At 32.7% G+C, this 23,816-nt stretch overlaps 5 protein-coding genes across 11 annotated transcripts; 3 read left to right on the top strand and 2 right to left on the bottom strand.

Moving 5' to 3' along the window:
- The first annotated feature begins 140 nt into the window (after positions 1 to 140).
- Positions 141 to 6,725, top strand: LOC117213371 (tyrosine-protein phosphatase non-receptor type 23). The gene is made up of 10 exons (XM_033458723.1): positions 141 to 356; positions 543 to 745; positions 818 to 1,140; positions 1,243 to 1,355; positions 1,421 to 4,748; positions 4,816 to 5,339; positions 5,427 to 5,890; positions 5,954 to 6,252; positions 6,333 to 6,479; positions 6,538 to 6,725. Exons 1-10 carry the CDS (start codon positions 270 to 272, stop codon positions 6,660 to 6,662), a joined length of 5,613 nt encoding a protein of 1,870 aa, XP_033314614.1. The 5' UTR covers positions 141 to 269; the 3' UTR covers positions 6,663 to 6,725.
- Positions 6,726 to 7,264: 539 nt separating this feature from the next.
- LOC117213455 (dolichyl-diphosphooligosaccharide--protein glycosyltransferase subunit STT3A) lies at positions 7,265 to 11,757 on the bottom strand. Of its 5 annotated transcripts, none has more exons than XM_033458833.1 (12): positions 11,637 to 11,757; positions 10,621 to 10,780; positions 10,384 to 10,551; positions 10,165 to 10,325; positions 9,697 to 10,086; positions 9,470 to 9,623; positions 9,154 to 9,392; positions 8,907 to 9,071; positions 8,647 to 8,835; positions 8,355 to 8,574; positions 8,089 to 8,277; positions 7,265 to 8,008 (listed from the first exon to the last, which is right to left on the bottom strand). In XM_033458833.1, the coding sequence occupies exons 2-12, from the start codon at positions 10,715 to 10,717 to the stop codon at positions 7,863 to 7,865; spliced, it is 2,118 nt and encodes a 705-aa protein (XP_033314724.1). In that variant the 5' UTR covers positions 10,718 to 10,780; positions 11,637 to 11,757; the 3' UTR covers positions 7,265 to 7,862. The 5 variants fall into 5 exon arrangements, with proteins under 5 accessions (XP_033314724.1, XP_033314695.1, XP_033314701.1 ...); XM_033458804.1 differs by having other exon boundaries at positions 10,621 to 10,775; positions 11,500 to 11,735; XM_033458810.1 differs by having other exon boundaries at positions 10,621 to 10,778; positions 11,503 to 11,735.
- A 259-nt stretch (positions 11,758 to 12,016) lies between these two features.
- On the top strand, positions 12,017 to 18,677 carry LOC117213349 (nuclear pore complex protein Nup205). Of its 3 annotated transcripts, none has more exons than XM_033458711.1 (6): positions 12,017 to 12,172; positions 12,442 to 12,605; positions 12,704 to 13,409; positions 13,516 to 14,211; positions 14,291 to 18,226; positions 18,321 to 18,677. In XM_033458711.1, the coding sequence occupies exons 1-6, from the start codon at positions 12,163 to 12,165 to the stop codon at positions 18,539 to 18,541; spliced, it is 5,733 nt and encodes a 1,910-aa protein (XP_033314602.1). In that variant the 5' UTR covers positions 12,017 to 12,162; the 3' UTR covers positions 18,542 to 18,677. The 3 variants fall into 3 exon arrangements, with proteins under 3 accessions (XP_033314602.1, XP_033314594.1, XP_033314606.1); XM_033458703.1 differs by having other exon boundaries at positions 13,486 to 14,211; XM_033458715.1 differs by lacking the exon at positions 12,017 to 12,172 and having other exon boundaries at positions 12,548 to 12,605; positions 12,688 to 13,409; positions 13,486 to 14,211.
- Positions 18,678 to 18,850: 173 nt separating this feature from the next.
- Positions 18,851 to 20,212, bottom strand: LOC117213499 (phosphatidylinositol N-acetylglucosaminyltransferase subunit C). The gene is made up of 2 exons (XM_033458884.1): positions 20,053 to 20,212; positions 18,851 to 19,939 (listed from the first exon to the last, which is right to left on the bottom strand). Exon 2 carries the CDS (start codon positions 19,770 to 19,772, stop codon positions 18,954 to 18,956), a length of 819 nt encoding a protein of 272 aa, XP_033314775.1. The 5' UTR covers positions 19,773 to 19,939; positions 20,053 to 20,212; the 3' UTR covers positions 18,851 to 18,953.
- A 72-nt stretch (positions 20,213 to 20,284) lies between these two features.
- Positions 20,285 to 23,705, top strand: LOC117213417 (NF-X1-type zinc finger protein NFXL1). The gene is made up of 5 exons (XM_033458766.1): positions 20,285 to 20,461; positions 20,865 to 21,176; positions 21,260 to 21,372; positions 21,455 to 23,135; positions 23,239 to 23,705. The coding sequence occupies exons 2-5, from the start codon at positions 20,913 to 20,915 to the stop codon at positions 23,665 to 23,667; spliced, it is 2,487 nt and encodes an 828-aa protein (XP_033314657.1). The 5' UTR covers positions 20,285 to 20,461; positions 20,865 to 20,912; the 3' UTR covers positions 23,668 to 23,705.
- The last annotated feature ends 111 nt before the right edge of the window (positions 23,706 to 23,816 follow it).

Genomic DNA, 23,816 nt, shown 5'->3' with positions numbered 1-23,816 from the left:
TTTATATCGTAATTAATGATGCAACGAATGTAAAATATTACCTGAAATAATGTGTAAGTTGTAGAAAAATATTTTATATATTGTAAATGGAATTACTCTTACACATGAATATCTACCCATAAACGGCGCTTCAGTCGTCATAAGTAAGTATATACGTGATAAAGAAAAATATGTTCCATGATTAAATCCATTTTCTACAAGTTTGACAGATGATCAAATGTCAGTTTTTAGAAACCTCGGGAAGATAACATATTACTGAGTAATTTACAATGGAAGCAGTACCGAGGTTGCCGATGATATCGTTTCAATTAAAAGTTAGCCCAGAACCTACTACGTTTGGACCAAAGTTAAAGCAGGTATGGATAAATAAATCACACTGCAACTTCTTTTTTATCATAAATACTCAATTTTTGTTTTTATTATTTACAAATTTAAATTGTCATTCCATATTTCCATTTCGCAAATGAACTGCGTGATCATTCATTAATTTATTTCAGTTTGTCAATTAATCTAATTAGAGCTATAATCATTTTTTGTTTTAGTATATATGTGATTTTTATAATAAAGATCCAGCAACATTTACACACGAAATACATCAGTTAGAAAGCTTACGTGCAGTGGCTGTACGACCACCCATTGATGTAGCTGGTTGTTCATTGTTGAAAAGATATTATTGTCAATTGCATTTTCTTCATAGTAGATTTCCTATGGGAAAAGATGGTATAGCAGCGGTCACATTCACATGGTAAAATAATTGAGATAGTGATGAATAGTTATCATTAGAATTAAAAAATTGAATGTATTTTATTTTAAATAGGAGAGATACATATGCAAACATGGTTTGCTCATTGGCAAATATTCGCTTTGAAATAATTTCTATCTTGTATAATATTGGTGCAATGCATACTCAGTTGGGAGCACTTACAGAAAGGACATCAGCTGATGGGATGAAGATGGCTTGTGCTCATTTTCAATGCGCAGCATGGGCGTTTGAGCATTTAAAAAATAGTTACCCACAGCCATCTGGTGTAGATTTAGCTCCAGAACTTATGACATTTATGCACCAGCTTTGCTTAGCCCAAGCTCAAGAATGTATATTAGAAAAAAGTATGCTTGATAATCGTAAACCCACAATCGTAGGTAAGTATAAAAGAAATAAGATTTGCATAAATATATTACATTTTTTGTGGCTTTAATTGTCTACTCTTGTACATCATTCTACAAGATATATGTATCATGTAGCAAAAGTTGCGAGACAGATAGTGGACTATTTCAATCTGGCATTAACTACACTTGAACAAGGTGGAAGTGAGGATGGAACCATATCAGATACCGTTGGAACTAAAATTTATAAGGTAAAATTTAAAAATATTGCTTACTGTTATTAATGAAACATTGTTCTAAAAATATTCTTTTTCAGAGCTGGAAGCATTACCTGAAATTCAAGAAAGCTTATCATTTAGCAGTTACATATTTATATCAAGGATTAGCTGCTGAGGAGCAAAGAAAGATGGGAGAAAGGGTAGCATTTTATAATGCTGCATTAGCTTCCTTAAATGAAGCACAATTAATTTATTCAAATATTCCTGGAGAAAAAGCAACTATAGAAGAAGCACTTACATTTACAAATGACGTGATAGAAGGGAAACGTAAAGCAGCTAAAAATGAAAATGAGTACATATACCACGAGGAAGTACCAGAAAAAGAAACATTACCTACAGTAAAGGGAGCTCCTTTAGTTAAAGGAATATCTTTTAGCATCAATGATCCTGAAGTTTCAGGTCCTGATATATTTGCCAGGTTAATACCAATGAAAGTGCACGAAGCAAGTTCTTTGTATTCGGAAGAAAAAGCGAAAATATTACGTTCCGTCGGTAGCAAAATTGAAGAGAGAGATCAGCAACTCAATACCTACTTAACGTCCTTAAAATTGGAACATATGAGTTTATGGGATCCCGATGCTCAAACAACGGAATGGGAGCGGTTACCTCTTCCTGATGAATTGGTTGAAAGATGCGCAGCATTAAATGCAAAGCAACACATTATTCAAGAGTTACTCGATATAATGGGAAAATTATCGGATACTAGCCAAGATGTTGAAAAAATATTGAAAGAAATTAAGAAACTTCTTCTTGATGAAGAACAAAAAGAAAAAGAATATCAAGATACGGTTGGAAAGAGGCCTCCGTCGATAGTTGCCACTGATTTAACCAGAGAAGCTAAGAAATATGAAGAAGCTCATAATAAAGCTTCAGAAAGTAATCATGCTCTTCATAAAGCAGTAACGATGCATGTAAAAAATTTGAAAATACTTTCTCAACCGCTTGCTGACCTTATGGCCCATATACCTTCGCCAAGTGCGTACCTATCAGAACAAAATACTGAAAAATCACATAGCGCAATTGAATTAGAACGAATGCATACTAAGGAACTAAGGCGCATTTTGAATAAAGTTGACGAAATGCGTAGACAGAGGAACGAATTGCATGCAAAGTTACGAGATTCAATTTCACAAGATGATCTAACACGCTTACTAGTTACTGCCACGTCCGATTCTGGACCCTTGGATCGTTTATTTGCAGATCAGCTAAGTAAACATCAAACTCTAGTAACATTGATAGACCAAAATCTTGCTGCACAAGATAACATCTTAGCAGCTTTAACAGATGCATATGCCCAAACTGCTAATGTACGAAAAGGGGTCGAAGAAATATTAAAACGCCGAGAACATACTATTTCTTCTTTGATTGCATCTTACGATGCTTATGAAGACCTATTAGCAAAGTCTAGCAAAGGTCTCGAATTTTATAGGAAATTAGAAATAAATGTCTCAAAATTACTTCAAAGAGTGAAAAGCACTTGTAAGGTGCAAGAAGAAGAACGTGAACAAATACTTGCACAGGATAGCAATAAAAATTCTCAAGAAAGGATTGATACAACAACAGCTGCTATTTATGATCAGAGTCGAAATCGAACTGGAAGTGGACTTAAGTTAAAGGATTATTTAAATAGCAGGCAGGAAAATATTCAAAATCAGTATTATAATGTATATAAAGAGCAAGGTAAACAAGTTCAGATAGATGCAGCAACAAAGTCATACTTGAATGACGCAGTGAATAAAAATGCAATGCATTCTAGTGGAGTGACTACGTTGGATGCAATGTCGTCTACGAAATCTATGCAGCAGTATTATTCTACACCATATACGGATTACAAAACGAATGTACCCTATACACATGAAATTTCAACATATAACGAAAATACTGCTTTAAGCCAAAACTATATGCAAGTAAATAGTTCAGATACTGTAAATACTTATCCACAAGTAATTGGGACGACAGCAAACACTGCAGTGCAGTATCCAGTAAATTCTTTTGTATCCAATGGACAATTTTCTACAGCTTTAGATGGACAGCATAAGTATTCTGCTAATCCTCAAACACTTTATAACTATCCTACCAATACATTACAATATGAAAATTACCAACCTTCTGCTGATTATGCTGGATATAATATCGCACAGCAATATCCTCCTAATTTTGATAAAACTGCTAGTACTAGCGTTACTACAGCTGAGATACCTCAAACATCGATGACACAAACGTCTGCGCCTCTAGCAAGTACAGTTAATAAAACAACAGATGTACAAGCACAGCTTTATACTACTCTGGCTCAACAAGGGCAACAATATATACCTGAATCACAACAAAAATTTGTTTCTCAAGAATCTGCTTCAACTATCAGTCAACATGTATTACCAGTGGATAATACTCAAATGCAAAACTATATCCTCCCTCAAATTAGTCAAAGTGAAGTTTCATGTACTCAAAGTTTCATTGGTACAATGTATTATAATCCATCCGAGTTACATGCTCAACAAGTCACATCGAATCCAAGTACATCCGAAACGACTAATATTCCTGCCTCTGGCCACTATATGCAAACACAATATATGAATACAAGCATTCCTCAACCTGTTTATTCTACTAGTTCTTTAACTGTTCCAGTAAATAATATGGGGACTTCATATTCTTCTAACTTGCACAGCTCCAATGCTGTACAATATCCACAGCAGAGTAGTACAGAACAAACTAAACAAATTTATACAGATAAAGTATACCAATATGGATCACAAGTCTCAGCTAGTGACACCACTTTAACTTATCCTAATACTTATCATGGTTTGCAACATGCCAGTGTTTCATATACACAAACTATATTACCTACAGATACTTCTAATACATATGCATACTCAAATTGTTCTACTAATACAGAAATAATTCAAAGTCATACAAAGCCTTTGGCAAGTATGCAAAGTTACACACAAGCATATCAATATCCACAACAGTACCCTGGGTATGGTGGTTATTCTCATGTATACAACCAAGGATACAATTATATCCAAGGAAATCAAATAACTATGCCAGTGACAGAATCTTATAAAGGCCAAATGGGATACACTTATAATTCCACCAATCAATGTTATGAATACAATCCTAGTAATGTTCAAACTTCACAATCAATTCAAGTATCACAGCAACCTTCTGAATCAACACTGCAAATAAATACCGGCATTAACAATGTATGCCAACAACAAGAAAGTAGTGCAAGATACACAAATGCTAGTAATAATTCTATGGTTAGTCAAACTCCATCTTCTCAATATTCAGAACAGACTTATCAGCCTCAAGGTGTAGCTGACATTTATTACACTACACCATATGGTCTCCAAATGCAAAGTACTCAAGGTAAATATCAAACTATTTTCTTGTATTAACATTGCAATTATTTAAATTTTATGTTTAACTTTTCTAGCATCCTCTAATAGAAATGAAAACTACACTAATTACAATCAAACATACATGCAAGCTGCTAACAATGGAACTAATACAACGACAAGCGCGAATCCTACTAAACCCGCTACAATGTCAGAGAAATCTAATGTGGACTTGCTTGCTGACCTTGATGTCACTATAAATCATGCACCTTTAGTGCCAGAAGTACGTCCTGTCAATAAAAGCAATGCACAAGACGAAGCTGTAATGAAAGATACGACAAAAGATGAAACGAAAGATACTGCTAGTGAAGATGATAAAGTAAAGTCGAATGACACTACTACTGTCGAAGATAAGACGGAAAACGAGAATTTGCAGATTGTATGGGATACGTGGTACAATGACGTGCAACCTAAAAAGGATCCTTTAGGGGATCCAGTAGCATTGCAGAAGTTTATAAATGAAGTTGAAAAATATGAGAAATTTGTAGATAGCTTACTTGTTAAAACATTAAGTGGAGCAACTAATCTTGATATAAAATGGAAGGAAGTCCAAGAATTTGAAGTAGGATCATATGAATTCCAAATTACTTGTATAGTGTAAAATATTATTCTGTTAATCGCACTACAAAATAATATACTTGAATTTTAGGAAAGGGAAAGTGGAAAACAATCGTGTACAGTAGCGCTAGCTCATTCTTCGGAAAATAGAGTAATGGAATGTATCCCATATGACACAACAAAGGTACAAATATCGTCGACAGATATTCCAAATTATATTAATGCTTCTCATATAATGGAAATTACACAATGGATACCGACAGCATTTATTATTACTCAAGCACCATTGCCGGACAAATTAGAAGTATTTTGGATGATGATATGGGAACAAGAAAGTGAAATAATTGCATGTTTAGTATCCGATGCACAATTAAATGGAGAGATATACTGGCCTATAAACGAAGAAGATATTCTGAACATTGGTAGCTTTACAATATCATTAAAAAAGAGAGTAAACCATGTATCCTACATCCAAAGAGTTATTTCTGTGCATAATACTAAAAAGAACTCAGAAAAGACTGTCGTGCACATGCAATTTCTCACATGGCCTTCCAAGTATGTCTTCGAAATAAATAATATTCAATCATTTTATGTATATAATTTTTTTTTACTTTTCAGCGGTTTTCCTAGTAGTCCAGGTGCGCTGCTTACTTTTTCAACTGATGTAATGACAGAACAAGCACTGAGACGTTGTACAAAACCAGTGGTGGTGCATTGTTTGGATGGTGGAGCACTAAGCAGCTTATTCCTAGTAGCAGCAGCAACAGTATGCCATATACGTGCAGGTTGTGGAATAGTCAATGTACCTCTTGTATTCAAGGGTCTTCTGAAGTGCCGTAAACAAATTGTAAATAAGGAGTCCTTGTTATTCGCGTATCAGTTGGTATTATACCACGCTCAAGACATTTTAATGAAACGTAAGAACTATTTCTCCTCTAATTGTTTATATGATTTGATCGAATTAATTCAAAATAAAATTTTCGTATCGCATATTTAGGTGGTATTTTATCGTCTACTCGCTCGACATTTGAGAATTTCGAAGGATTAAAGGGAAATAAGGACAAAACATCAAGGAAGATGCATCCTTCTGATGATTTCCTTCAAACTCTTGGCATAAATACCCAACGATCAGATGTTGACCAAGGTATTGTAAAGTAATATTTTTTACAAAGTATAGTTTAATGATATTGTTTAAACTTTAGGTCGACAAAAAGCTTCTACTGCTAATTCAATACATTCAACTACGACGTCGATTCAAGAGAAACCTAAAGAAGGAATAATTGATCCGCTAAGTCAACTGGATCCTCTATGGTCTATTAGAAGATAATCAAATAAATTTGCAAGTAAAACTTTATTATGCACCAGCCAATAAATTTATTATTTAAATGAACGTTTGCATTCCTACGTTTTTTAAATTAACGATATTGCTAAGAGTAAAATAATTATGGTAATTGTATAAACATTGCAATTCGTATTGATTCACATAGATGACACAATATTTCTGAAACAAAAGACACTTATGGTTCAGGAGTTTCATAATCTTTAAGTTTTAATGGTTTTACAATCTGTAAAATATATCGAATAAAATGTATGTATAAAAAACAAATGCTGTATGTTTACATTTATTTCCATCTTCACCAGAAAATCACATATTTCCATACACATCCAGAAAACATACGATATAAGGCATGTGTTTCTAAAGCATATGGATGATAAATTGATACGTATTCCTAATATACATATGTTCATACATACATGCACCACAATTCAAAATCACTTTATAATCAATTAGTACTATTTTACATCGTATACTACTACTGATGTTTCTGACAGTTTTCGAGTTTATGATATATATATATATATATATATATATATATATATATATATATATATCATATATATATAACCTTGGTTACAAAAGAAATCTTCTTTAATGCAAATTTATTCTCCATATGAACACATGATTAATGGCATAATAAATCTTTACCCTATTAATTCTCAGTAAGTATAAGTAATAAAATTACATTTTTTATTAAATTTAGTCATTTTATTAAATGTAATTACTTATGTATATGTAGGAAGCAATTACGAAGATGATCATTATCTTTGAACACAGGGATCGTTTAATAATTTAACGTTTAAAATAAATGCTTCTCTAAGAATATTCAACTTGATAAACTATACCCTGAATATATATATTCTTTAAGTTACAGATAATAGTACGTTCTTACAAACGCTATTAAAATAAATATGCTGCTGGATTCTTTTCGATTATTATAAAGATTACTTCCAAAATTATTTCGTAAATCGATATAACTATATTTACTAAAATAATGTATGTATATAATGAGGCCTGAGTATATTTTTTATAAAAGTTTCAATTACACTATTTAATGGAAATTGTAATTCTGTATTTAGTGCCATGTTGATATCTTATAGACAATTATAAAACTTATAAGCAAGTGAAATTATGAAAGTTTACAGAGATGTGATAATATTACTTTTTTCTTATTAGTTCATATCTTTTTTAAATTCCTCTGTTTCTTAAATCTTTCACTTTATAAATTCGTACAAGCCAATGTTCTGTAGTGTAAGCTTCTTCTAACATGTCTAGCTCAAAGTCTTTATTACCAATTTCCATGTTCCTAACTCTGTCATATCCAGAGGGTTTGCCTGTTTAATCATAAAATTATTCAAATTATATTTATTTTAAACTAGTATAAATTATATTCATGTCATAATAAAAAACTTACCCCCTTCTGTATAAACTTGACCGAATCTGTAATAACACATTTTATACATAAGACAATTGAGCAAAATTGGAGAACCTTCTTTGTCAACTCGGAATTCTCCTGCAGAGTTATAATAATCCCACTCTGTTATAGATTTTCCTTTTTCAGTGCTTCCGCCGATACGCACCATCCATAGGAACTTATTAATGTCTGAAATCATAATTGAACAAGTTCTTAGACAATTTTAAGTTATAGCTTCATTTAGGTTTATATATTAATTGTAATACCATCCGACGAGTAGCCTGTAAGTCCTCCAAAAATAACAAGAACATAATTAACATCTAGTTCTCTCATTATTTCGTAAGCTTTTTCCTCAGAGCTTGCCATTGCTTGGCCGACTCTTGATATGTGAGTATTGTTCCATGTATTGTTGTCTACTAAAATGGTACGATTTGCCATCGCCGTGATCTGGTATCCATAATCCCACCAAGACATTACTTTGGCATTCTGCAGTTAAGAAACGTAATTTTAAATGTTGCAAATTAACAGAAAATTGTCTAAGTAGACTTATAAAATTACTTCTGGCGTATTCATCCGTAACCAATAATACGCTTCTCTAAAATCATCAAAGATCATGCGACCACCATCTGGAGAACGCGCCGATAACACGATACTAGGCGAACTATAAGCTTCTGCTGTAACCCATGTACAGTGGATGGTATACGAAAAGAAGAGAATACACATTACTGTTATAAAGAGCGTGGCAATCTGCAAATCAATATGTCAATATAAAATTTCGTAAAAAATGAAAGTTAAGAAAAGATGTTCATTGTAATTACCTCACTTCTGAGTATATAATTACTTTCAAACTTTTTCGACTTTTTATCTGTAACTTTTCCTCTTTCTACTTGTTTCATATAAGTGATGAGTAAAGAGGAAGCTCCGATGCCACCCAAAATACACATTACTGGAGCCAAAACCAACATTAATCGAACCATTACACCCTGTATTGTTTAAAATTTAAGTGCTTGTTCGAATTTTCGACATCAATTTTTAACGAATTTTTAATGAAAACTTTTTACTCACAGCAAAGTATAGACTTGTAACTCCATACAAGATGAGGAAAATATTTGAATCTGTTAACTTAGAAAAACAGAAGTATAGACCCGAGGGAAATAGAAATACTAAAATCTGAAGATCAAAGTAAAAAGAGCTCCATGATGTTGGTTGATGTTCCGAAACAGACGCAATTATCGGTATGTGATTCTTTGCATAGGACGGGTCCAAAAGAGAATAAAAGCGACCAGTCCATGGAGATATTTTTCCTTTCAATTTAGGATGATAAAAAATTAATAAATGTTCTTTATAATCTAAAGAAATATATTATCATTATTGTATATACCTGTAATAGTTAAGATAACACCTAATACAAATGAAATAGTAACTACAGAAATAACAAGACCACGGAATAATACTTCGAAGTCATCTTGTGACATTTTACTACGCAGATAATCAACTAAAGCGTGAATCTGGCAAAGTCCAAAAACTCCCAATGCCTGTACAAAATATAAATTAATTTTGTGTAGAGAGTATTTTCTACAAAACAGAGATACTATATTTTATACTTACAAGCATGTGTTCAGAGCTCTGAACAGGTTGAAAACCAACAAAAGATATTTGCATAGATAAAATTGTTCCTAAACAATATACAATACTGTATGCAATGTATATTCTATGAGAAAACCTGCCAGTCACCATTAAAGTTAATACATGTAAAGGAATTAGATTAATTAGGAATACATAGCCACCCCAAGAAGACACCATATAAAAATATGCAAGAGCAGCACATGTTGCCCAACAAATTGCTCCAGTTTTAACTGCTTTGATCCACATGTAATATGTAAATAACATACAAAAAATAGCTATGCCTTCATTATCATAAGATCCTGCCACTGATCGTGATATATAACCAGGTACAATTGCTATCATAGCTGCAGCAAACAATCCTGATGCAGAATCCTTAAAATCATACATGAAGTAATGTATTTTTGGTTTATTATACTAAAAATACTACATATATATTGAATATATTTTTACCTTCAGTTCTTTGGTAAGTAAGTAAGTAATAATTGTTGTCAAACTAGAAAATAATGGAGCTAGGAAGACACAAATAGTGCGTATATCTAAGGTAATATTTAATAACCATGAAAGGCGATATAATGCTGCTGATGTTATCATTAATCCTGGATATATTGTTCCTGAAATAATTAATGATTAAAGTATATTACAATTAAAAATTAATATAAAGGAACATACCTCCAATTATCCTCCCAAGAGGATACCAAACACGATCATCAAACCAATTATGAAAACTATAAAATCCATTTTCTGCTAAATACTTTGTTGTGCGATAATTAAAATATGGATCAAATTCATGGATAACACTCTCAAATCTTAAGACAGAGAACAATCTTGTTGCAAAAGCTATAAAAAACGATTACATTTACTTAGAATATTACAAGAATTCTTCTTATTTTAATTTAGGAAACTTACATAAAATTGCTGCAAGAGATAACACAGTCAATTTCAAAAGAGTCTCCTGCTTCTGTGCAGACATACGCAAACCTCTTGTCTTCATCAATGTAACCATATTGATGAGGCTATAAGGTGTTACTCTCTTAAATAATTAAAACACCACCTTTATAAAATTTACCTATAAAAAATGTACTATTATTTATACTGATATTATATTTATTTATTTGTGATAAAAGCTATACTTGTATCATATGCGGAAAGCAGGTAAATACTAAAAAAAATTATATGTTAAAATCTTCAATGCATTATTATACAGGATGTCTCAATGTTCAACAGCCAAATTTTGTCAACATATTTTTATATTGAAACAAAAAACAACTTCAGGAAAAAGAATATATTTAACAAGTAATATTGATACATGTGATAAAATAACATAAAGGGTTTATTGGTTCACATTGAAATGAAGTAAAATCAAAATGAGTCTTATACTTATCTAATCTATACTTATTCTTGTTTTACAGCACTGTAACTACAAATTTATTATTGTTCCTATATTGTTATATTAAGTATTTTTATTACAACTTTTTAATAAAGTTTTAAATGAGTTATGCTTATATAACATTTTTTGCTTGAATATAGCCATAAATTACACTGACGAAACTCGGCTGTTAAATCCTGAGGCACCCTAGTTATCATATCAATAAAAGCTATAACGAAAAACACATGGCGTTTGTCATTGTCAGCAATAGGTTATGATACTTCATAGAAAAGAGATAGTAGAATAGAAAATATCGAACGTACGCGATTAAGAGATAAATGAATGAATTAATAAACATATTGCCTCAACAAAAAAATAGCAATTACATGCTAAATGAACTACATGAATTCAAATGATAGTTTTCCTCATTAACTGACCACGTACACAAAATTACCGGCCGGTGACATATGTATATTTTACATCACATATCTAACCGTTCCGCATCATATATTTATGTAGTTTTATATATGTTACGTAAACCGTGATGTGAACTTACGTATTTACGAATTTTACAATACAAGAAAAGTAATAAAATAACAACGTCATTTAAATTACTAACTGAGAAACATCGCGACTCGAAAGAAAAAAGCATAGATTAAAGTCAGCTGCTAGTTGCGCTACCTACAATCGAAATAAGACCAAGCAAATTATTTGGTATTCGTGCATATAAGTACGTTATAGAAAGAAAGAATTAAAACTATTCTTTGTTCAAATAAACATTGATTATAGGTTATTATAGGTTAAATACTGAGCGATAAATTACTCTCAAGTTAAAAATAAAAAAAAATTTTAATGTAAATACGTCCTCTGGTGTAATTTTTAAAAATAAGATATGCTTATAGCAATTGCATCTCGTGTATAGTTGTTCAATGGTTTATGATTATCAATAAATCTATCGTTCCCGCCAGAGGACCGGTATTTGTATTATGTTGCACGAGATTTCTTTCCTTTCATTATATTTAAGTACTATATTTTGTTCCGCCAGATTTGTGTTTTTATAACATTTTATTTACCGTAACAAAATGACCGAAGGTAATTTTTAATTTATATGATTGATCTATATCTTTAATGTCACATGAAAAATCTAACCTGCATCATATAAATGATTAATAGATATTTGAACTGTATTCCTTTTAACATAATGCAACAATTCCTATATTTTAGCATTTTATTATAGTATTATATAGCCTTAGAAAAATATTCTTAATCAATTATATATATATATATTCTATTTTATTTTTTATATTATTCTGATTAATCATATAAATTGTTAACAAAATGTTATTTTATGAATTTTATAGAAAAGGAAATTACACAGGATATGTGGACTCCTTACAAGGAACTACAGAGTCTTGTGGAACGGTATATTACTTCTTCTCCAACAACTTATGACCTTCAATATCCTGAATTTACAGAAGCTTTACGTAACCATAGGCAAAATTTTTTAACTCTTTTAAAAAATCCTGTAAGTGATTATATGATATCATGTATTTAAGATTATGTGAGACAACAAAAATATTACAAATTTGTATAATATATGGTTTAAGATATATTCTATTGCAGCCGCAGAATGTGAACAGCAGAGAAGAAATAACAAAGGGAGCAACAGATGGTATTACACTTCCTGGCTTAGGACATCAGTTATTGTCAAAAGAATTGGTGGATGAAACCCTTATTATATCAGACATGTATGAACTTAATGAGTTCATGGCATTAGATCTTTTATGCACTGCTCAACTACAAATGCCTCATCACCCTGGTTTACCTAGAGGATTAACAGCTATTTTATTATATTATGATGGAAAGAAAGCGCTTACATCAACTTTAAGAATGCTTATACAAGCAAGAATGGGACATAGTTGGAATATTGATGCCCCAATAGCTCTTCTGAGACATATTACGGAGTATACAAATAAATTACAAGAAGATGGTTTATTAGATAGGATTTTATCATTGTTAGAAAAAATGGATCCTGTGAAGGAGCAAGACCTACTAGAAAAAAATCGAGCATTAGGTGGATCAAAGCATCGATACATGGTCATGAAACTTTACAATGATTCTAGACAAGATTTAGCAGATATATTATATTTATGGTCTGCGCAATCTTCATTACCAAATCCAATCTTATTTCGTTTACTATCTTTATTACAAACGAAACAAATTGATGAAACGTATGAAGGTGGTATGGATAAAGTTACGCTTGCTATTATAATGAGTGTATTAAATGCCATCAATTTTAGCTCGTTACATAGTCATGAAAATGGCGAAGGTATATTCTTTAGTCGACTATAAATATAAATTTTGTGTTGTGATTTGTCATATTATATAGAGTCTTTTTATTTCAGAATTGATCAATTCTATGCCATTAATTGCAGAAAGAGGAGCACACGACGAACTATATCAAAAATTAATATCAATGAACATCAATTGGGAGTGTGCTAAATTACGCGGACTTATACAATTTGCTTTTGCAGTTGCTCTCACAACAATAAAAACCACCGCTAACGTACAGGTCTTGAATATTACTATTGAAGACGAGAGATTACTGGAAGCAGCATTAACAAATAAATGTTTTCATTTTATGGCTGAATTATTATTTAGAAACAAGAGCATATATTATGAAGAATTTTATATCCGCTATTTCCACTCTCTTATTTCCGATTTTATATTATTGATGCCCTTAAAAGTTAAAGATCTACGGAGTCGAGTGGACGAATCTATGCGTTTGATTCAGGCATACCAGCAAGAGGGTATCAAACCACCCTTGAATCTAGATAATCATTTTGAATATCTAATGTTAACTGTGGCAGAATTGTATAAAGAAGACCCTTTGAAACTGGAATTAGTTATGGACTATTGGTGTCATCACTCCAGTCATGATTCTACACACGCATCTGCTACTACATACATTAATCGCTTGCCATCTAGACAAGTTGCTCTTTTTAAATTTATACGCCTTGCTGGTGAAATATTACCAGCGGGATTATTTGTTCCATATCTTAAAATGATCGCATCTCTTGCATCTTCTACACAGGCAGCACGGCAAGCATTCAATTTTCTTAAACCAAATGGTAAGTAATTCGTGTTTCAAAAATATATTATTGTTTTCATTGAATGAATTAATAATTGAAAAGTAAAAAAAATTCATAGGATCTTCAGGATCAACAACAATTTCGTGGGATCACTTTTTTAAATCTCTAAGCCAGTACTATGATAATCTTAGGAAAGAACTACCTCCCAGTCAAGACACTGTTTACCGACAAAGGAGCCATCCCAAAGGCATTACACCCGAAGAAAGTAAAGGTCTTGAAGCAGTGCTGTTGGTCGTTCAAGTGATTGCGAAAAACGACGAAATATCAAGAATAGCAATATGCGATCATCCAGGGTGGAAAGTATTACCATCTTTAATCGGTTTAGTCAGTTGTGGAATACCGATTCCACTGAAGAGTGTTTTGATACGAACACTCGCTGCGTTAGCTAGATCACCCGAAAGTTCATCCACCGTATGGCAAAGTTTGGAGGCTGCACAAATACTTTCAACTATACCAACGATAAGCAGCTATCAACCAAGAGGAGTTCAAAGTGAATTAGAGGAGGTTGAATCAAAGAATGAAAGATATCCATTAACACGAGCAATGTTAGAACTTTTAGACGTTCTTACTGATTTTCCTGTATTGCGACTATTAGGAATGGGGCAGCGTAATCCGGGCTTTGATCCGTATTTACATTTTATTATTAATACTGTCTTTTTAAAGTTTCATACACGGTCATACAAGAACCCAGGAGAAAAATGGGAAGTTGCAGAAGCTTGTTTAAAAATATTTTCAAAGCTTATTAAACAATATGAACCAGCTGTAGAAGATTTCATTGGATGCAAGATGGAGCTCCAGAATGGAGAAGTTACAATAGTTAATTCTGCTCCTGGTTATCATATAATGACCCAATTACATTCCAAATCCGAATTACTTCATGTTATACTATATATTCTTGATAAAGGTTGTACTCATTTCGATACTTATGAACAGTTTCCTGCTAAAAAGAATCTTGAAAACGGCACATTGTATTGTTTGGAAATATTGGAAAGAGGATTAAAAACGCAGCACAACTACATGGCTCAATTAGCCGCTGCGAAATCAATAAATAAAATTTTGACCGGACTATCAAGATTACTTTTAGAGGTGGATCCACAGTCAAAAAAGCCTGATTATATGATCAATGTTGCTAAATATGTTTCGTATAGTTCTTGGCTTCCACAACACGCGTTTCATGCTGTCGGAGTTATTCATGAAGTGACCAACGAACCAGGAGCAGATTCCGAATTGCTTTCTACGTTTACAGCTACTCCTACTTTAGCCACAAATATCAGGCACGGTTTTGTGGAATGCTTAGATGCAGATACAACTTTCGATGAAGATACGGAAAACGAAAAGCAGTACACTGGTAGCTGCAAAGAACGTATTTTGCTTTTGATGATGCAAAGTATTATACGACCTACTCCAAATCTTTCTCACTACCTGTTAGGATTTGAGATTACCAAAGATATTAGAAAAACCGTTCTACAGCAACCTGGTATTCTGGGCTTCCCACGAACATGTCTGCATTCAATATTAGGAATTTTAGAGCAATCTCTTGAACGTGGCCGTGACAAAATAACAGAAGCTTGCTATTGTTTCCTCCATACGTTAGCTGTAAATAACAAGACATCTGTTCCTGTATTGCGATTTTTGCGAACTAGCGTAAACCAAGACTTCGTACAAAGACATCTCACGAAATTACCATTTGAGGGACAGAACAAAGCAACAGAGCTTGGTTGTATGTCGTGGTTATTAAAGATAGCCGCAATTGAATTACGTGTTGCTGGTGGTAGCTTACAAAATTCTCTGGTTCAACGATTAGTTGGAAACTTTGGTCAAGAAAAAGGGCAAATTGTGCCATCACAGAAACTTCTGATGGACCTTCTGCATTATATCGAATTTCAACTTCAATTGGAATCACCATTATCTCTAGATTTCTTCGATCCATCACAAGTAGAGATGGTTTTAGGACGATGTAGCGTTCCAGTTACATTGATAGGGGGCCCTCGACTTATAGACATAAGAAAGCTACATTCTCTTATCACAGAAGAATTGGCTGTTACTCAAAGTAGTGCAACCGCGACTCAGCGTAATCTCATGCAACAAGAAGTACAGAAAATTTTGACATACGCTTTAAAAAAGAATCAAACAAAGCTTTTATCTTATGCCACTGTCAAATTCGTAGAGGGCTGGTGTCAAACAACAGAAATACTGTTCTGTGTTGCAACAAATCAACAACTTCCTACACCACAAAAACAGAATCTGCTGTTAAATCTATCCCACGATTTGTTACAGAAAATGACGTCTTGCGAAGCTTTAAGCGAGATAAAGACCTTAGTATCTGGAACAGTTCTGATGTTACTTGTACATTTGCGAAACAGTTTTCTCACGCAAATAGATAACGAATCATTTCCTTCGTCGCCCTCGAATACAACGATGATGAAGATCATTTTGAGTCATATCCTGCAATGGATCTTGAATGCAGGAGCTTCCTCACAAAAAGTAATAACCCATTTATATGCAGCATTGCTAAATTTCCTCTGTGTGGTCGGTTTAGAAAAATCAGAAAGTACTAACATCATTGATTTAATGTACGTTAGTCAATTAGATAGTTCAGTGAACAGAGTAATGCCTGTTCAAGAACGTTCTCATCGTTACGCGACGATACAAGTGATAAATAGCTTTGGAAATAAATTGATGGACATTTTATGCCATAATTGTTCAGGTGGTCATGACGTTTGTAAAATGTTAGCATTGTCCTGTCTAGACAAAATCTTGGAATTGGATTACGACAATGCCTGGATCATTTATTTAGCTAGCAGAGGATATTTAAAGCACATGATAGATAGTCTTTTAGAATCTGATAATATGTTACGGTGTATGCTACAACCCGAACCTGAGACGTTAAGACCACTATATTTGTATGAAGCAAAAATGGCAACATTTTGTAGAATGGCCTCCACAAGATTGGGTGCTGAGAGTCTTTTAGAAAATAGGATCTTATCATGTATGTCAAATATGATTGTATTTGATCGACATCCCGATGTTCACATAGGATTTGAAGGAGGTGACTATTCTTTCATACCCTCCATTGGTCAGCGTTATCAGCAAATCTTCTTGCCAGCTTTGTACCTTTGCGATGCTCTACTTACTACTCTGGGAACAGAGAACCAGTCGTGTGCCATACAAGTTTGTGGCTTTCTACAGAGCCACGGAGATATTGTTAAAATAATACTACAAAATGCCTTTTCAAAAGCGAATACACTTTTCTTGAAAGAGATCGCTTGTCTTACAGGAGTAATATCCCGATCTGCGAATATTGATATGTACAAACTGGTAGATGACGAATTGGCTAGATCTGAATTTGACGACTGTAAATTAGGAGACATTAGTGGCATGAGAGAACTTCGTGCTCATTTGTATGAATTACAAAGATTAATGCTGTCGCTGTTGTATAAATTTCAATTGCAGCCCGCTCCTGTTCGTTTATGCCACGAGAAAACAGAAGCAAACCAGCAACATATTTCTTGCGTACAAATAGTTGCAAATATTATGCTATACACTCGTAATCAGATGCAACATAGTAGAATGGATCAAAAAATAAGGAATGTGCTGTTTGAGCCTCATTTAACACTGAAACCAGGAGGAAGGGAAAACAGAATGAAAGACATTTCTGGCGGAGTACATTTAGGAACGATCGTTGATCAACTTGTATCTGTTACGGATTTATTGCACACCGAATTACCTCACATTGATACTCTCATTAGCAAGTCGGCAATGATAGGAGAAATGAGTACAACTGAATTGAAAGAATATATGTCCGAAGAGGAAGCGGAACTCGATGTGCAAAAGCAACGAATAATAGTGGAACAGCGATTGAATCGGTGGGTGAAAGAAAAACGTCAAACTATAAAGTATTGTTCTTTAATAATAGAACACGCATTATATATTCTGTGGAGCCATTTGGATTTCTATATGATACAAGTAATGTCACGGTACAGCCGAATGCAAGGTAATATGACATCTATTAATGGTACAATATAATTAACGATTCTTCAAATATTAAGTAAATATTAAGTGAAATATTAAAAATTTTTCTGTTTTAGTATCTCCAGCAGGTATAGATGAAGATATGGTAGCATGGAAAGCATCTTCAGAAACTCTAATGGAATTAAAACAAGGTCTTGTTTCTACATTTACAGATAACTTTATTACACAATTATTAGATACACATAACGAATATGCAAAAAATACAGTGGATCACAGCTTTGTTGAAGCCCTTGTTAGAAGAATTAAAAGGCTATTACAGTTTATAATTGTACAATAACATCCCGTCTATAATTCGAATTTATAACATATTTTTTTACATATCTGTGTATTTACGAACATCTGCCAAAACTCTCGTAGACAGTATTTATTATAATAATTCGACAGATACAAATTTTCAATAAATGATTTATATAAAAGTACAATTTACTTTAAAAAAGTACCTTCATGTTTTTATTAATTAACATTCTCGAATTATAATTGAACATTTAGAAAATTGTTGATGTATATCATTTTGAAATACAATTTTGTTAAGCATAATAATATATATGTAAAATACATTTTCATAGTTATGTTCTGTTGCTATATTAAAATTATGTTGTGTATTAATAATAAATATTTATAAATGCCTTTTTTTTAAATTTACAATTCCATATATTACAATAAGTGGAAGAAAATATATTAAATATTTTCTAAGAAGTAATAACAGCCTCATCCCATGGCCCATAAATATTATCTTTGTACTTCTGGCATCTTACATACCAATAAGGGCAAATAAAATGTAAAAATACTATAGTTGCAATAAATACATAAGAAAGAGTTTGTGAAACTAGTAGAAGAAAATATAATGTATTTAATGTTAAAAGACTTGAGATCAGTATTTTGCTAGTTAATTTATGCATTAAAAACGGTAATAAAACAAAACACTGAACAGATACAGTGAGAAGAGAAAAGGCATGTAAAGGAGATGCCAATCTAGATGCTAGCATTAAGGAACCAAATATTGAAGATGTTATGGACAAAGAATCGGACAAAGAGATCTGTAAAGGACCGTACTTACTAAATATTAAATGTACCAAGAACATTAATATTGTCATGGCGTAAATTGTATCTGTACTGATGGTATCCGTTAAAGTTTTCAAAACAGGTGACAAAATATATCCAAATGTAAGAAAAATCAATACAGTTCTAACATGTTTTGTGAACTCTATCAAAGTACTTGCCTCTTTCAAACAATATATAAAATAACCCAATATTGTGAATATTACCCCAAATACAAATATGATATCTGGTCTGGCCCATTCATTGTATAACCAAATAAATATAATAACAAAAAGAATGACAATATTTAGTTGAATGCATATGCTGGCACCGAAAGTTATTGCTTCGATTAATGTTACATTATTTGGTTTTATTTTGCGTAATTGTTCTAAGAATGAGCTATTCGTATAATTATCCGGTAGACCATAATTTTCATATAAATTCTTCTGCCATTGTAGCTCTACTGTCATAATGTATGTTGCTCTTTATTTTTATCAGAATTTTAATCGCGTAGAATATGAAATTTGATTTTCATTAATTAAATATCATGAGTCTGGTGTTACCATGATATGATGATTAAAATTTTCATATATCCTTCGTAATTTATTCGCTGGATTTTTGCTTTGCATATAACTTACTACAAAAGAAGTAAATATGATTTGAATTAATTTTAAATCATATATGGTTGTAATTCTGAATAAATTGGGTAAATTGAGTAAATTGTTTAGCATTATGACTATCAAACCATACACTTTAGTAAAAAGAGGTTATTGGAAGACACTGCTGTGCGAATCCTTCTGAATTCGTTAAATCATAAAAGATATCTCTTTGAATGATAGATTCATTTATCTCGTCTGAATTAACCAATCAAACGTAATTTATGATATCAGTGATCGCATAGATAATGATTGATTCCTATCTGTGCTGTTGTTTTCCATAAAATAACCGATAAATGTATTGTCGAGTTGTTTGTATATTTTAACTGTGTAATAAAGAAGTGCGTGGCAAGAATATGGCAGATATTTTGAATAACTCGAATGTAATTCATTTCAAAGAAAATACTTTATTTGTTTCCTCAAATATATCATTCACGCGGGATTGATATGCTACAGTAAGCTATTTACATGTTAAATATTTCTTCACTTAAATGTAAGCGTAGGTAAATACAAATTATTTTATACAGGGTCATTGGTAACTGGTGGTACAAGCAGAAAGGGGGTGATTCTACGCGAAAAAAGAAGTCGAAAATACAGAATAAAAATTTTTCGTTCGAGGCTTTGTTTTCGAGAAAATCGACTTTGAATTTTCGCCCGGTACGCGTGCACTTATCGCGTCTCGTTATAACGGATCTCACTGTAGATTTTTAAACAAATTAAAAAAAAAAAATTTTTTTTATTCTATATTTTTGACTTCTTTTTTCGCGTAGAATCACCCCCTTTCCGCTTGTACCACCAGTTACCAATGACCCTGTATATGAAAAATATGTTCTTTTTTCATTTTTGTAATATTATTAACATCATTGATTATATCTCTGTATACAGTTTTATGTTTCATCATTACAGGACAAAGTTATTACATATTTCATGAGTAAGATAAAATTCTAAATAAAGATGCAGAAATTTAGACAAGCTCAAGCAGAAAATAAAATAGCGATTAATAAACATTTAGAAGCAAATGCTTATCTAGAATCTTCCAGTGAGGATGAAGATGATAGAAATGAAGAGGATATACAAAATATAGTTGGAAAAGTAATATCTGCCTACCAAGGCAAAGAGGCAGATGCAGAAAAAATTTTATCGTATTTAATTAATATTTTTCAATCTGGCAATGCTGTTTGTTTAATATGTATTTCAACTGTAAAAAGAGCAGATCCAGTATGTTTTTTTAAAACTATATAAATTTATGGTATATAAACTTTGTTATACATTTTGCATTACAATATATGTTAATGTTCTAGATTTGGAATTGTAACAAGTGTTTTGCTTTCCTACATCTGTCTTGCATTTTGCATTGGATACAGGATAGTTTGAATGTTAAACGCGAGAAAGGTATCACATCATTATGGGCATGGTAAGAAATAATTTAAAATGTTCTGCAGATATGTATATTGATAATACATTCATTTAAATATTATATATGAATATTATTCTAGTCCAAAATGTCGTATGGAATACAATCAAGATGACATTCCTCGTAACTATAAATGCTTTTGTAAAAAAACCATAGATCCCCCATATAGTCCATGGAATATTCCACATTCCTGTGGAGAAACATGCGACAAACTGCTGCAACCAGAATGTGGTCACAAATGTGTTTTGCTTTGCCATCCTGGACCATGTCCTCCTTGTGCAAAGACGGTATCTATTAAATGCTACTGTGGCAAACAGATGCCTCAACAACGACGATGCAATGCCAAAGAATGGAGTTGTGGTACTGAATGCAACAAAGAGTATAAGTTATGTTCACACACTTGCAAAGAAGTGTGTCACTCAGGGGAATGTCCTCCTTGTCCAGAAATATTATTACTAGAATGCCACTGTAAGAGTAACAAAGAATTAAAGCAATGCTCTGAAGGTCTATGGACTTGTAATAAACTTTGTGGCAGACCTCTTTCTTGTAATGTTCACATATGTCAAAGTAAATGTCATTTAATTGGCGACTGTGGACCCTGTCCATTGGAGAAGAATAGAACCTGTCCGTGTGGGAAAAAACGTTATGCCATTTCTTGCAAACAAGAACAGCTACCCACATGTGGAGATACATGTGGAAAATTATTAAATTGCGGTTCACATTATTGTAATATGAGATGTCATACAGATCGTTGCGGGCAGTGTTTAGAGGTAGTCACAAAATCGTGTAGATGTGGCAGCTATCAGAAAGAAATTGCATGTGGCAAAGAATTCCATTGCAATAAAAAGTGCATGCAAATGCGGTTGTGCGGAAGACATTTGTGTAATAAGAAATGCTGCGACTGCTTGATTAAAAACACGTATAACGTGTGCGAAAAAGTATGTGATAATACTTTAAACTGCCGCAAACACAAATGTGCTGCTCCTTGTCATAGCGGCCCTTGTTATCCATGCGCACGAACTGACGTTATTCAATGTAGATGCGGATATAATAAGATAACAGTACCATGTGGTACGGTAAAAAAGATCAAGCCACCATCTTGCAATAAGCCATGTAAAATACCTCCAATTTGCCATCATCCCAAACGAGAAACCCACAAATGCCATCAAGGTCACTGTCCACCTTGCAAAAAGATTTGTGGCATGATATATAAACGATGTGGTCATTTCTGTGTAGCTGTTTGCCACACGAAAGTGTGGCTAAAGGTGAGCAAAAATGACATAAAGACGCAACCAGCAGGACCATGGGACATACAAAAGGAAACTTATCAGCTAAAAACATTACCATGTCCACCATGTGAAGTTTCTGTACAAGTTACATGTTTAGGAGGACATGAAACGCGTCCATGGCCTTGTCACATGGCTAGACCTACGTCTTGCGGAAGATTGTGCGGGAAAACGTTATTATGCACGAATCATACATGCGAATTGATTTGTCATAAAATACCATCATCTGAAGAAAATAAGAATGGTACCCCGTGTATGGAATGTGAAAAACCATGTTTACTGCCACGACCACAAGGATGCACACATTTATGCTCAGAACCTTGTCATCCTGCACCATGTAACCCTTGCAAACAATTAGTTAAAATTTCATGCCATTGTGGTATAAGCACTTTATATCATAGATGTTCTGAATTAACATCGGCTAAAGCTGAAAGACGTAATGAATTGCTCAAATGCGGGAATCAATGCCCCAAAAATGTAATTAAATTATGTATTACCATAGATTAATAATCAGTATATATATATATATAAATAGTAAATGTACTCTAATGTTAAATGTGCTAATTATGTTCCATTTCAGTATCCTTGTGGACATCGGTGTATAAGTGATTGTCATCCTGGTCCATGCAAGAATGAAAAGGAATGCAACAAGAAGGTGAAGCTGTTTTGCGTGTGCAGACGTATTAAGAAAGATTTTATCTGTTCTGTGGTGCAGAAAGAGGAAATTTGTATAAAATGCGATGATATTTGTGCCAAACTAATAGACGAAAAACGCCAAGCCGAAGCTGCTTTATTAGAACAAAAGCGGCAAGCTGAAGAAATACGTAATCAACAAGAAATAGAGAAATTTGAACGAAAATTTAAACCCCGTCGCAAAGGAAAAGATAAATTCGATAAAAAACAATTACAAAATGAGACATGTAATAATTATAGAAAATATTGGATTTTAGGCATTTTAATATGTACAATAGGTATAGTAATATTTTACATGACTGTTCAACAATTGTAACGAAATTATGTACATATTAAACTGTATGTTTGCAATGATTTGTAATTATAAACCTAGATTATATTTTTAATTCTAGTTTAATCGTTTGAGTTCCAGGGGTCATTGAAAAAACTGAGTCGAAAAATCAACAAACAACGCAATAGCAATTT

This window comes from Bombus bifarius, unplaced genomic scaffold (genome assembly GCF_011952205.1).
Source record: "Bombus bifarius isolate JDL3187 unplaced genomic scaffold, Bbif_JDL3187 scf7180000007970, whole genome shotgun sequence".
Taxonomy (NCBI): Eukaryota; Metazoa; Arthropoda; class Insecta; order Hymenoptera; family Apidae; genus Bombus; species Bombus bifarius.
Note: the sequence above shows the minus strand (reverse complement) of the source record. Positions and strands in the feature narration are given on the sequence as shown.